The sequence below is a fragment of the Mus caroli genome, unplaced genomic scaffold, assembly GCF_978045245.1.
Source record: "Mus caroli unplaced genomic scaffold, Mus_caroli_1 scaffold_5, whole genome shotgun sequence".
Classification (NCBI taxonomy): Eukaryota; Metazoa; Chordata; class Mammalia; order Rodentia; family Muridae; genus Mus; species Mus caroli.
Genome location: NW_028227260.1, coordinates 127517904 through 127533440, shown reverse-complemented (window position 1 = coordinate 127533440; position 15537 = coordinate 127517904). Strand labels below are relative to the sequence as shown.

The 15537-nt window shown below is 37.0% G+C and overlaps 1 protein-coding gene across 3 annotated transcripts in view; it reads left to right on the top strand.

Moving 5' to 3' along the window:
- Smarca1 (SNF2 related chromatin remodeling ATPase 1) overlaps window positions 1–15537 on the top strand; it is a 73978-nt gene that overhangs the window by 45100 nt on the left and 13341 nt on the right. For all 3 annotated transcript variants that reach the window (XM_021152993.3, XM_021152995.3, XM_021152994.3), the window contains exons 19-22: window positions 9017–9139; window positions 11386–11518; window positions 14246–14364; window positions 14478–14690. In XM_021152993.3, coding sequence (XP_021008652.1) covers window positions 9017–9139; window positions 11386–11518; window positions 14246–14364; window positions 14478–14690 — 588 coding nt within the window. The remainder of the gene's footprint in view (window positions 1–9016; window positions 9140–11385; window positions 11519–14245; window positions 14365–14477; window positions 14691–15537) is intronic.

Below are 15537 nucleotides of genomic sequence, written 5' to 3'. Positions count from 1 at the left end.
GATTCAACTTTCAAATCACTCAAAAGGGACATCAATGAAAGTAATTGGTCTCCCAGTATTTCAACAGTAACTTCTGTAATGTTATTTTAATAGATTTAGTATGTAGAAAGAACTTGCATGTGATTGGAAATGAATTTTGATATATGATTAATTTTTAAATGATTTCTTTAATAGAACTAAGAAAGAGTATTTTTATGTTTATTGCTCATAAGTTAATAAAAGCTCTGTTGGTAATTAGTGGTCACTTAGATGCCAAAGATAACAAATCATATGAGAATGATTCATATAATTTTAAAATAAAATGATCTTTAGAATTTAAAATTCCTTTTTGCAGATACAGATGCAAATTTTAATAAATAAAATTTAGGGGTTGTAATCGTATATCTATATCCTAGAAAGATTAAGAAAACTAGGTTATTTCTGTATGTGAAAGTTGGCTTCATAGGCAATGAGCATAGGAAAAAATTTAAAGTATCAGCAGAATTGTAATCAAGAAAATTTCTGTTTTATGAATTGGAACTTATGTTTTAACATTTATTTTGTTCCACCTTAGAGTTGTAACTATGATAAATTATTTGGTTAGTAGCTTGAATGTACCTAGAAAAACTCTATATATTTTGAAAATTAATTTTATTCCCGAACTAGAGTGGGCCTCTAGAATATTTACAGTATTTTTGTATACTGGGAGTATTGTATTTGAATCAGAGCAAAACAGTCTTTCTCACTCAGTATGTGTGAAGGTTTAAAAAAACATATACATACCCAAGTTCTAGTGGTCTATTTCTTTATGTAATTCTGGCACTTGGGAAGTTGAGGCAGGAAGATTGCAAGTTTGAGTGCAGTTTAGACTGCATAGTGATTGTCTTAGGGTTTTACTGCTGTGAGCAGAGACCATGACCGAGGCAACTCTTTTTTTTTTTTTTTTTGAGTTTAGATAAATTTATAGCAGATATCGGGTCACTAAAACAGATTTAAAGATTCTTGTTTCCATTAATAACAGTTAACATAAAAATAATAGTTGACATGTAATTTTTTTCATAAAACACAGTTCATAGGGATGGTGCACATAAATATTTATTTTTCTAGTTATCAGTATTACAGTAATGCTACAAAATTACTTTATTTATCTTTGCAATAATGGAACTTTCATAAAGACATTTAAATGGGACTGGCTAACAAGGTCAGAGGATCAGTCCATTATCATCATGGCAGGAACGCGGCAGTGTGTCCAGGCAGTGGTTTAGGACGAACTGAGAGTTCTACATCTTTATCTGAAAGCTGTTAGGGGAAGACTGACTTCCAGGAAGCTAGGAGGAGAGTCTCAAAGCCTATGCTCACAGTGACACACTTTCTCCAACAAGGCCACAACTCATAATAGTGCCACTTCCTGGGCCAAGTGTATTCAAACTAACACAGTGACTTCAAGGACAATGAGATCTTGTTTCAGAAAACTGATGAACTTAGAGAATATACATGGGTTAGTTATGATATTGTTAGAAATGTGGTTAAATTGGAAAGAATCATTTCAGGACAGTGTAGCAGAGTAAAGCAACCATGTTTGACCACTCAGGGTATACATAAGACCACTCTCAAAGAAAGTAAATGCAATATAGAGACAAAATGCAAAATGCAACGTCTTAGTTATTAAATAGTTAATTTCTCAGTATAAGCAGGAATATAGAAGTTTACCTTTGCTTGTAGTTATTCTTGACATAAACATTATTTTTACTTTCTTTTATCAGCTGTTATCCGTAAGACTTGAAAGGAGAATTAATTGGAATACTAGATCGTGACTACCAAATGAAATATTTGTGCAGAACATTGTCTAATTTACCCAGCACTTTAACATCTATTTCACTTGATCCTAACAGCCTCATTATATGGGTTTGATTGTCTCCTTGTAATTGGTGAGGAAACTGAAGTTCAGCAAGGTTCAGTTTTGTACAAGGTCACAGAGCTAATGAGGTTGCCCTGCTGTCTCAAACCCTCTTACTACACTTTAAATACTGTGTTCTTTCTATCCAGACATCCTCAGCTACTTCTGTGTGTGCTATAACCCCATTCTTTTCTGTAGTCCTAAGTAAGGATTGTGTTTATTAGTGGTAATGACATGTCATTTGGGAGGTGGGCCAAGTGGTAGTCAAGTAGCAGCAATAAAACAAAACAAAACAAAACAAAACACTTCATCACAGAATGATGGAACTATTCATGCACCTTCTTTGGAGATAGTGTGATTTTGTTCCCTGTGAGAATTCCAATGCCCACTACATTCTGGCCACAGATTCAGTTAGAATGTAAACAGTGCCTTTAGTACACACAGTTTGTGGTTAGGAGCGAGGTCTCAGAATGATCATTTGGGTGGTGGCCAGCTGGAAGAACACGGAGGAGGGAAGAAACCTTATAAGACAGGGCAATGAACAGACAGCTGCAAGAGCTAAGAGAAAGGCAGAGGGAAGGGGTGGAAGATGAGAGGAAAAGCTTGAGTGGGGAGGTGCAAGATGCTATGCAGTTCACATTCTTGCACTCTGCTGTTTCATTTCCCTCAGCTCACAGAAAGTGGTAGAGAACAGCAAAGGGTGAAAGGGGGCCTGGCTCCATTTAATACAGGTTCACTGAGCACTGGTTTGTATTAGGTGCTGCAATAGGCACTTGGGAGAAATTGATAAACAAACTTGACTGCTGGATAACTGCCATGATGGGACACAGACACGCTCCTGGAAACGACCTGTTCTTGTTGACAATCCCCTTTGCTGTGTAGTATTGCTGCTTGAAGGGAGTTGACAGCTGCCTGTGTGAGGCAGCATATTTACAAACTGACGGAGAAGGGCCAGACTCCATCAACTCAGTCTGCTCTTTAGTATCTGTTGTGCTGGGTAATGTAATCACGGGAATTCATAAGTCTAAAGGACATACTCCCAGCCTTCCTGAAGATCATTACTATTTAACTAAGGAACTAGTTGCTGTTTGTAGGCATCTTCAGGGGAAATTAAAGGATAAACATACTAAATTACATCTGGTTCTGAAAGAAAAATTTACTGATTAATACAATACTATCAAGATCATTCATTAGAAATATAGTCACAGCCTCTACCCTGGTGGCATAAGCATACATATGTACTTAAGCAATAAAGTCCTGACAGTAGTAGTAATAGTAGTACTACTAGTAATAATGATAATAAAGAAATGACAGATTCTGAGAATTTAGAATATAATGCCAGAGACAGACATAAACAGATATTACATTGCGGTGGTATTATCACTTCATAGTGGTGCTTATGAAGGGTGACTGTCAGGCAGTTTGGTAGGTATACAAAGTGGTGCAGAAGATGGAGGCAATGCTCTCTAGGGAAGAAGAGTCACTTAAGCCAAGATTTATAAGATGATGGGATTGGGTCTGTTAAGTGTAGGAGAGAAGACATCAGGTCACCATATTCTTTGTGCTAAGCAGAGCCCTGAGGTGGGGAAGAAGAGGCAGTTTTCCAGAGGTAGAGTGTGATCAGAGGTGGAGATATGTATAGGTCACAACTAGGGTGAAATTTAATTTCAGAGTAAAGGAAACTACTCAGATTCCTTTAAAGCAGAGATGTGGGTGGCAAAATGATACCGATCTAAGATTTCCTAGTGTTTTATAAAATTCCAAGTTCTGTATAAATATTAGCCTGGCATCCTCATTATAAGAACTGCATCTTTATTTTACAAATGAGGATCTGAGGCATAGTAAACTTTTTCTCAGAGTTATAGGATGTATAGGTGGTAAAGGCTGATCAGATTTACATTTTTCAGAATTATTTAAACTGTGTGTATGCATGTGTGCATGTGTGCATGTTCCTGTGCATGCTATGCACAGGAAGTCAGAGCATGACATCATTCGAGAGTTGATTTTCCCTTCTTACCATATGTGAATCCAGGAACTGAACTCATGTTGTCAGACTTTTGTGGCAAGAGCCCTTACATGCTAAGCCATCTCATTGACACTTGACTTATATTTTCAAATTATCATCCTGGATGTAACATGAGGAATAGTACATTTATTAGGAAAACCACCCAGAAGACTGTTGAAATATGAAAATGAGAGACAGCGGTGAAACCTTGGGCTGCAGTTGTGACAGGCACGGTATTGGCAACGACAGGAGAGCCATTGCTCTGCTGTTCTCTTCTTAGCTTTGTGCTCTCTTTGGTTCCACCTTGGACTCCCACGGTGCATCTAAAGATTTGATGGGAGTCTCTTTTAGGAATACCTAGGTGAGGATTTAGAAGATAAATACCATATTCCAGTTCCTTAAAACTTTCTGAACTTTGTCTCTTCCATTTTTTCCTAAGAACTATGGGTCTGAGCTCAGGTGGGTTATCTAATTGGAAGGGTCTCATGATTGAGTTCAGAGTACAGACAGATGAGCATGACTTGTTAATCATCTACAGAGTTTCAAAGATAACATTCTACGTATCTTAAGAAATTCCTAGGATTGGGCTGGAGAGATGGCTCTGCCAGTAAAGATCGTTTGTTGCTAAGCCCAAGGACCTGAGTTTAAGCTCTGGAACTCATATGGTGGGAGGAGGGAAGTGACTCTCTCAAGTTATTCTCTGGCCCCCCACACATGCTGTAGCATGTGCCCACCTGCACATAAACACACACAACATAAATGTAAACAAAAAAGTCAAAGATAAATATTTACTTAATATTGTTTGATACCTTATGCATCTAGAAAACTCATCGAAGTTACAAAATAAATGAAGCAATAATTTATTTTTATGTGAGCACAGCTGCTGTAGTGGAGGTACTTGATGTTTTCTATGTACATGTTCTCAAAAACTTGAGTTCTGTCCCCTTTTGATGTTTGTAGTAGTAATCATTCAGGGCTGTCCAATCTTTTGTCATCTCAGCATGACCCTGTCATCTCTAATGTTTACCCTTAAGACCCATACAATATAATTATAAAAAATAAATAAAGAATCTTGTGTTAGAATATGGGGTAAGAGGAAATCGGAATGGTCCATAGTTGGGTACATTGTAGCTAATGCTGATTTGTGTGTTTTGAGACTCCAAAGTGTTACCCTACAGTGATTGAAGAAAGGGCTAGTAAGAGGCTCAATTGCTTGCTTATGTTTTTGTTCTGAGACAGGGTCTCACTATGCAGTGCTGACTGGCCTGGAACTCTCTGTGTAAATCACACTAACCTCAAACTCCCAGAATTCTGCCTGCCTCTGCCTTCCAGTACTGGGATTAAAGGCATACACCTGCTGTGGGCTCACTAGTTCTGAAGTTGTTGATACATGTTCTCGAGAGCCTGCTTATTAGCTATTAAATTTTTTTGTTTTCTCTCCTTATACATTTGGTACACCGAGGCCACATCAGTAGTGTGCCTAGTAAGATTTTCAGTTAAAAGGTTTCATTGGTGGCTGGGAGGAGTGGTTATTTGCTTTAGTGTAATCACTTTGTGGCTGGCGGGGTCAATTCTTCCCCACCCAAGCTTTGACCTTGCTGTAAGTGGGACATCTTCAGAGGCTTTTTTACTCTCTACAATTAAAGGAGTTGATAATTAATATACTTATGTGTTCACTAAAGTCTTATCATTGGAAGAGGGTGACAACTGAAATTTTAACTTGTAGTCGATCTAAGAGCACGAATGAAAAGTGTTTTTACCATATTTAAAGCTCCACAAAGCTTCAGGACATTCCTGTATCTATCTCCAAAAGATTTCTTTAGGGACAGATATAAACATTTGACAAATGGATGAGGTCCCATGCACTTTGTGAGCTTTGGTAATGTGTCATTGTGGGCTGCCTGTTAAGCTATGGAGAGCTGATTTCAGGAGACTGCTCTCATTTTCTGTGCTGCCACATTTAATTTAGCAATCCATATTTCTATAAAATCTTGCTGAACTCCTAAGCAATAAGTTTTTTTTTTTTACTCTCTCGTGGAATCTAGCTCCTTTTTATTCATTTATTTATTTGAGGAGATAGAGTCCACACCACTGTGTGACCCTGGAGGTCAAAGGACAACTTGTGGGAGTCAGGTCTGTCCTTCCACCACCATCTGGGTTACAGGGATTGCCTTTATCTGCTGAGCTATTCGGAATGACACTGCCCTTTCATCAGCCTCTACATTTCATGTTTGGTTTATGCTTTTTCTATTTCTTTTGTCACCGTACTTCATTTCCAAGTTATAATGTCTCAGCAGTTCTCTGCCTCTGGCCTGGGAGCCAGCACAGAACACACCCAGACACCAAAATCTCAGCACAAAAGAGGTTTATTTTACCTCAGAGGATTCAACTTGGGTGGTGGGGTACTACCTCTGGATCTGGCAAAGACAGCAGCGGGTGTCTCTGCTGGAATGTTTTTGTTTTTTATTTTTTTTCATTTTTTATTAGATATTATCTTTATTTACATTTCAAATGTTATCCCCTTTCCTAGTTTCCCCTCCAAAAATCCCCCTATCCCTTTCCCCCTCCGCCTGCTCACCAACCCACCCAACTCCCATCCCTGGTCCTGGCATTCCCCTATACTGAGGCATAGAACCTTCACCTCTCCTCCCATTGATGACCGACTAGGCCATCCTCTGCTACATATACAGCTAGAGCCACAAGTTCCACCATGTATTTTCTTTGATTGGAATGGTTTTTAAGGAGAAAAGGAGGGAAGTCTGAGCTAGGATGAGTTCATAAGTCCTGATTGGACATGTTAGTCAGTGTAGCCAAATAATGCATTTCGATAACTAGATCTTGGTGTCTTGTTAGCTGGACCTTGGTTAGCTGGACCAGCCTCAGGAATGTGTCAGGCCCAAGGAAGTAAGCCAGATAAAGGAGTGGACCTTGGTGGCTAGGTTTGGAATGTGGAAGTGCCTGGATGAGGGAATCTAATAGTTTCATAAGGGAGAGAGAAGGGAGGGGGCAGGGCAAGATCTGCCTGTACTATCTTTGCAATGTGCTGGGTCTGTTAGAGAAGCCTTCAGGTAGTTTCTCTACTTTGCTCCATCTACTGGAAGGACTATAGTGAAAATATGTCATTCTGATACTTTACTACCATGATCAAAAGCCCCTCATGGAGTTTGGGACCCTCTGAGTCCATGTACCAAGCTTTTTGTTCTTGTTGTTGTTCTTTTCTCAATATTAGTCCCAACACTCTTTACAGTGCTTGCAATAGAACCCAAAGTTTCACACTCCTCAGCCTAACCCATGCCTAATACAACTCCTGTGTAACCCTGTGCCTTTCTGCTTTCATGCTTTTGCTTATATTGTGCCAGTCTAGAAAAGTCTTTGCTTCACATCTCCCCAGAACTTTAGGGTTTTAGTCACTGTCTTGTCCTTTCATTTCTTTTTCTTCCATTTATTCTTCCTCTTCTTTTCTTTCCTCTTCTTTTCCTACCACTGCTCCCCCTCTTTTACTCTCCCCTCTCATCCTTCCTCTCTCTTCCTCCGTCTTACTCATGAGCTGTTCTCCTGCGTCAGCCTCCCAGCTGCTAAGGGAAATGGATGTGTACTACTACAGTCTATCCTTTCTCTTTTTATGAGCTAGCTCTTGTTGTGTAACCCAGCCATTCTTGAACTCACAAGGTAGACCAAGCTGGCCTCAAACTTACAGTCTTCCTACTTTGGTTTTCTAGTCCTAAGATCACAGTTGTGTGCCAGCACATCTGGTGAAACTAAGTCAAAATCACAGGAGGTTTGGAAATTTCTTGTGGGGAAGGGTTGTGTCCAGCAAATCAATCCGTACTTATTTTAGTACTAAGAATATAATATACACTCAATACATACTGATTTGATTATCTGGTACTTATGGTTACAAATGAATCGGCTTTTTAACATATCCAGTATTTCTTTTTAAGTATCTATTTGGTAAGTTTTTAATCCAAAGAACTATTGGGTATAGCACTTTTAAAGGGCTTACCTTTAAGTTATAATGATACAATTTTAAATGCTATAAAGTATGTATAACAATGAGAAAAAATGTCCTATAATATATGCCATAATTTTATTGTGGTATGTGTATTTGACGTTTCTAGGGAATGAGTCATTTATATTACGTGTGCCTTCCAAACAGTGAAGACTTACTGCCAAGCTTTTCAATTTTCATGTTTAATGGAATGCTATAAAATGTACTACACATGTTCTGTACCTGCTGTCTTAAATCATTGAGCTGCGTCATGTTTCCAGATGTTGCAGTAATGATAGGAGGCTTCAAGGCTGGAAACCAGATTTGTCCTTTCATGACAAGGAGTGCTGTCCAAATGCTGCTGAACTCCAGTGGACCACGTGCACACTCTGATGCACTGAGGCCTTCCGAGCTACCATTATGAGTTGCAGAAATCTCAGCTTTTGTCCCCAGTGGTTCCGGTTCATGCTTTCTTTTCAGTTGTCAAAGTTCTGTACTTTAAAGAGCACTATTATTATCTTTATTGGTCACTGCCAGTGCACAAGTTCTCTCCCATGAATGATGGATCCATCACAGCTGTTGGTGTGCTCTATCATACACTCCCTCTACACATACTTCTTAAATTTGTCATTGCTTTGTTTCCTTCTTTATGTTGCCACTCTCTCTGGAATACCTTTCTTATATCAAACACTCTGTCTTTACAACCTCTATCAGGGAATAAAAGCATTCTATTGTCTCCATGACTTAAGACGACCAGAACACTGGCTGTCATCTTTAGGTGTAGTGCTTCTGCATATACCCTGCTGTATACTACTGGGAGTCTTTAGACACTAAATACCAAAATGTGTGTTTATTCTCCACAATGCCATATGATAGGGATGTATTTTGTTACACAGTATAATGAGATGTAAACTACACTGTGGCATTCATTTATCAATGGGCTACAATCCTCAAATATTATACCATAATAAGAATGGTTTTAATTAGGATAAAACCATAGTGGTAGAAATGCAGAGAAGACTGTGAGCCATCTACTTCTGAGGTTCTACTGTCTACTGTGGAGACAACTCTCCAGATTAATATGTGTATGTATACTTTTTCTGATTAATTTTTCTCATAGGTTTACTCATTTCTCTTTTGATCTTAGGTCCCAAGAAATCCTGAGATCCCCAATCCAGCTATAGCTCAAAGAGAAGAGCAAAAAAAGATTGATGGAGCGGAACCTCTTACACCACAAGAGACTGAAGAGAAGGATAAACTTCTCACACAAGTAAACTATTTTAAGTAGCTGAACTACTTTTAGTCAACTAATAGAAAAAAATCCGCTTTTTAGTATATACAGTTTTCTGGTCTGATATACCCATAAACATACATTTTGACCACATATCTTTACTTTTTAGAAAATTCTTTGTAAAAGATGCTCTCTTGGAAATATTGGGTGAATATGTATATGTAAAACAAAACTGTCAGCTATTAAAAATAAGACACACTTTTACCAATTATAATAATGTCAGTGAATCCAGATTTGAATTTTATTAAATAATAATTTCCAACATATACCTGAAAATTAAATTTCATTGATTGACTTGATCCCTGAAACTGTACTACACAATTTTTTCTTTGATTATGAAAAATTCCTTTTGAAGGAAGTTAAGAGTTCTCAAGAAAGAACGTGAATGCAATAGTGAGAAATTCCTGAAGCATTTTAATGTGATCATTATGTAATTAAAAGCTAATATTAAATAGGGAAGGTTTCCACCTTAAAGCTTTCAAGTAATTGTTGCTTTAATAAATTTTGTATCGCATTTCTGAAATGAGTTCTGGTAAGATAAAACAAAATGTGAATTTATGACACTACTTTAGCCAGCTAAATTTATTTCTTGAGCTATTTTTGGAACAATGTGCAAGACACGGTAGTAGGGGATTCTCCACTCTGTTAGCTGATAATTTGAAATGTTTTTCACATGAAGGAAGGATTAATGCTTGAGGTGATTTATATGCAAGTTATAGAATGTGCTTTACAATATCATACTGTGTCTCAGGAATATGAATTAATTAAAAGTAAAATAAGAGGTTTTTTTTATATTGATACAGACCTTTTGCTTTTAATATCGCATAATTTTATTGAATGAATTTTGACAAAATACTCCAATAAGTTTATGAACAAATGCCTGAAAGTCACCAAAATTTAGCTGGTAATATAATTGCAGTTGGCAGAGTTCTAAGAACAACCACAGGATAAAATATTTATATATTAATGTTTGCTTTTATTTTAATTTCAAAACTTATTTCCTGAGCACAAAAATAAAGTTGTGCCTTTTGAATGCTACACTGCTTATAATATATTCTGAATATACAGTATAATGTGAATATGTAATCTCAATTGAGATAATTGAGTTTATAATTAGAAGCATAATCAAGTTTTTTTGTCCCTCAGAGTTGAATTTAAGCCATCTTTTCCTGATTCTGCAACTTTAATGCTCAAGTTTTTTTTTTTTTTTTAAAGAGATTCATGCCTCTCATGATGGCCTTGAGTTCATCCTGTAGCTGAGGATGGCCTTGAACTTCTGTTCCTCCTGAGTCCATATCATATCTGTTGGAATTACAGGCATGTGCCACCATGTCTGTTTTATGTGCTGCTCTGAACTGAACTCAGGACTTCACCCATGCTAGGCAAGGTTTCTGCCAACTGACTTACAATACCATTGATGGAATAATATTTGGAAATGACCCAAAACACTGGTTGTTACATACTTTAGTAAAAACCGTTCAGATGCCTGACTACAGTATTTATAGAGGTCCTATTTATGAATAGAGTCTTTAAAAGTGATGTTATTTATTATTATTAAAAGAGGTGTGTGCATGGTTAGCATGTACGGAAAGGTCATAGGACAACTTTTGAGAATCAGCTCTTTGTTTCCACAGTGGGATCTGGGGCTCGCACTCAGGTTTTCAGGCTGGTATGACAAGCACCTTCAACTTCTGTTCCAACTTGCTGGTCCTTATGAATGCAATTTTGAAGAGAAATGATTTATTTATTGTAGTTAGGAATGATCGAACGAACATCTTGCATTCTTCCTGGATTTTCTTTCAGTGTTCTTTCAATTCAATACAACCACATGTATCTCTCTTAATTTACATGAGAACAGATCTGTGGGAAAAGTCATTGAGACCCTGGGATATCAGAACTTAAGCATTTACATTAGAATTTATATCAGAATTGTAGTTTAATGTGGGCATCTGGAAATATGGAATTAAGACCATACAATGTCTTAAGATTATAAATCAAGTTAAAGTACTTGAAAAGTACATTTTCTTTAAAGTAAAAAAGCAGTTATTTCTTTAACAACTCAAACTCAGCTTTTTGATTCCACATTAAAGAAATGAACTTTATAAAAGGGCACATGTTAAGCATTTTAAACTGCTTTTCATGCTTCATTGTGCAGATATAAGTAGGATAGTAACTGACTTTATTAATTTGCCATCTACTGATGATGTTTAAATTTTTATTCATAGGGTTTCACAAACTGGACTAAGCGAGATTTTAACCAGTTTATTAAAGCTAATGAGAAGTATGGGAGAGATGACATTGATAATATAGCTCGAGAGGTGGAGGGAAAGTCCCCCGAGGAGGTCATGGAGTATTCAGGTTTGTATGTCACTTCAAATAGATACTTTTATTTAAATGTATGCCTGTCTTTTGAAAAAGAGATTCATTTATTTTTCTGTGTGCGTTTGTGTCCATGTGGATGTAGCCTATGTATGAACAGGTGCCTACGGAGAACAGAAGAAGGCATCAGATACTCTGGAGATGGAGTTACAGGTTGTGAGCTGTCTTGTGTGGGTGCCAGGAACCACATTTTGGTCCTCTAGAAGAGCAGCAAGTGCTCTTAACCACTGTGCCATCTCTCCAACTCCTGATTCTTTGTCATTAATTTAGTTGTGTCTTTGTTCAGAGATGTTAAAACTTTTGTGAATGAGATGTAAGTAATGATGTAATATGATTGGCTAGGAGTCAACTAAGATTGCCAAGTAAAGCATAAACAAAAGTGGCTACTGCATGGCTTTTCTATTCTCTCATTTCTCTTATTTGGTCTTTCTAAAGTCTCATCCCGAGGCTTCTGGTTTAGTGGTTTGAAATAGTCATTGTAGGTCATCTTTGAAATATAGAGTTCTTATCAGGCCCATTTAGAGACTCAACTGCCCTCAAGGAATTCAATCAGGTAGTGGCGGGCCCTATTAACTTAAGGCAATTTAGAATAGATCTAAAAAGATTTTTTTGGCTAAGTCTGTTCAGTGGCCCTTGAATCATTTCCCTCTCCTGCTCAGCTGTGTCTTTAGCCTCAATCAGAGTCAGAATAGCGGCACAGAAGCCTGTGGAGTTAATATTAATTCCTGTGTCAGAGCATATCTAAACTGTCAGGCTTCTGGAGAGAAATTTTATTAAAATAGGTTAATCTATCTGTTTTCTGTGTGTGGTTAAATTTCAAATAGGCTGACCTTTCAAATTTAGTCTGAATATCAGGTATTTATAATTGAGAGAGTTTTCCATAAAAAGGATGCAATGTTAAAAAGTAGTTGTATAGTTTCTTTGTCCCCTCCCTGCCAGATATTTGAGATAACTACTGAAATTCTGTGCTTATTAGCATAAAAATACCAACCAAATAAAAGAAAACATTAAAAAACTCATAAATAAATCAAAGCTTAATTGTTACTAGATATAGTTTTTAGTTTATTTAGAGTACTAGTTAGCACGTAAAGAAAATCAGTTGTAATTAGAGAACACCTACCTACTCTATTTTCCCTCATGGAAACCTAAAAGGGAATTTAAAAGTTAATTTTGTCTGGACTTTATTTTATATAACATCAAAATCATGAAACTTTTTTTTTTTCTTGAAGAGTAACCGGATACTACTAATTATGTGAAGGGTGAAAACTATGAGTTCTTTTGGGAAGCAATAGATGGAAGAGATAAAATTTTCATGAAAGTTGAATGAAAAGGATGTAAAGAGACATGGCATTGATGTGGGTCAAGTGTAAGTTGTAACTGTTTCTAAAAGACATCAGATAACTAGGCATGGAGATGCAGTTCTGTGATCCCAGTGTATGGAGTCTGAGGTAGGAGAATCCTGAGGTTGATGGCAGCCTAGTCTGTATAGCAGGTTAGTGGCCAGCCTGGGTATATCGAGGTCATGTTTTAGAAATATAAGGGCTAAGGTGTCATGGCAAGGGTCCTAGGTTCCACTTACTGCTCTAAAATAAAGAAAGGAGGAATGAGAGAAAGAAAGCTGGAGAGGAAAAGAAAGATACACTGAGCTGGGGTTTTAGTGCAGTGGTAGATGTTCCCTTAAGATTGTCACTAAACCAAGCACGAGGAAATGAGTGTGAAAGGCAGGTATAGTGAGATTTTCTGAAGAATTTTCTTTCTTCTATCCTCAAGTTCTATGGAGCAAGCCCAGGCCTTTAAGTCCAAGCAAGTGTTCCTTTCTGTTTCTGTGCACACTTCCAGCCTTTCTAAAGGATTTTCTTCAGACTGGAGAGAGATGGCAGGACTGTTTAATTGTGGTTCATCAGATTGGAGGTCATGTCAGAGGTGGGGGAGAATTGAGTGGGCTTATTTGATTGATTGATAGGAGAAGAATTATACAAAATCGTATGTTCATGAGTATATTGTATCTTAATGTAAGAAGTTGCATACATAAGTGTGTGCATGTGTGTGTGTGTCTGTGTGTGTGTATGTGAGTGTGTGTGTATGTAGGTATGTATGTGTGTTGAATGAGTAGCTGAGAGAATGCATAAGTGAACATAAGTGCTTATGCAAGCCATCAAGAGCTAACATACCTTTCTTGATATGCTCTAAAATGGAAGAATTTTGGGATGTAGAAGATGTTATTAGAAGGCCTTTCACTGAAATCAACAGATGTGACATGAATGCAGCAGATTGTTTGGTCATCAGTAAAATTTGGTTGGGTGACTCGGGGATTTAAATATCTTTCGGTGGGTGTCCAGTTAAAATATCTCTTCTTTTAAGAAGGTGACTAGAACTATAAGATTAGTGAATGATCGCAGATATAACCAACAGTTTCTGTAGAAATTGTCACTTCATAGGAAAAAGGTAGCAAGTATATTTTCATTTTTGCTTACTAGAAAGCTATATTTACATTTATATGAATATCTTATTTCTGTTTCACTTTATTAATTTTTTTGTTTCCTTTGCATCATATTTAGGTAAAATGGTAACTTAAGAACATTTAATTACTGAATATGCTATTTACACACAGATGTCACCATAGCTGCCTGTTAATTCTGTATTCTGTAATTCCTCAAATTCATTTGCTTAAATGGTAGTAATTTAAAGTAACCACTTTCTTTTCAGCTGTATTTTGGGAACGCTGCAATGAATTACAGGACATTGAGAAAATTATGGCTCAAATTGAACGTGGAGAAGCAAGAATTCAGCGAAGGATCAGTATTAAGAAAGCACTGGATGCCAAAGTAGTATATTCTATTTCAGTTTATTAGTAGATTATTATATTTGCTGTAGCGATTAGCTTTGACTTGTTATTGCACTCTCTATTAAAAGAGCAATTTTTTTTTGAAACTTACAGATCGCAAGATACAAGGCTCCATTTCATCAGTTGCGTATTCAGTATGGAACCAGTAAAGGAAAGAACTATACTGAAGAGGAAGACAGATTCTTGATTTGTATGTTACACAAAATGGGTTTTGACAGAGAAAATGTATATGAAGAATTAAGGCAGTGTGTACGGAATGCTCCCCAGTTTAGATTTGACTGGTTCATCAAGTCGAGAACTGCCATGGTATGTACCCCCTTTCTTGCTTATTTATTTTGGAAAAGTACACATTTCAAAGTTTCTCTTTTACTCTGTTCCCCGATTGATAACATTTCATTCTATTAGCTTTCTCTCCCATCTCTTTCAACATAGAGTTAGATATACATGTGCACAAAGTAACAGAGATTTCAGAACATCTATCTTCAGAAAAACACCTAATTTTATATTAATAACAATTTGTTTATGTGATATATTTGTGTAAGTGTATACATTTATGAACCATTTTAAAGTAAGTTGCAGACAACAAAATTGTTCATTGTAGAATCTTCAATGTAGATACTTTAGCATATAGGATGATTCCTAACATCACCCTCAGGCCTCCACTGCACATGCACAGACAATGGGTCCACTCATATGCTAAAACACACACACACATGCACACGCATACATATGCACGCACATGTGCACACATACATGCATACACACACTTGCACAGGCACACACACACATATGCCCTCCCCTTCCCAACTCATGGAAAATAAAACGAGGAGGGCTGGAAAGATGACTCATTGGCTAAGAATAATTGCTGCTCTTCCAGAGGACCTGAATTCCCAGTAGATACTGGTTCCCAGTAGCTCACAACCACCTGTAATGCCAGCTCCAGGGCTTCCAATATGTCTTCTGATCTCTACATGCATTCACATACATGTGACACAGAGAGAAAGACAAATATGTACAAATAATTATAAACCTTTAAAGTGAATAATAAAATAAAAGAATATATATCTCATAAGAAGATCTTTCTACATAATAACTATAATCACATGGAAATATTAGCATTCACTCAATAATACAAAATCCCATAAAGAGACTT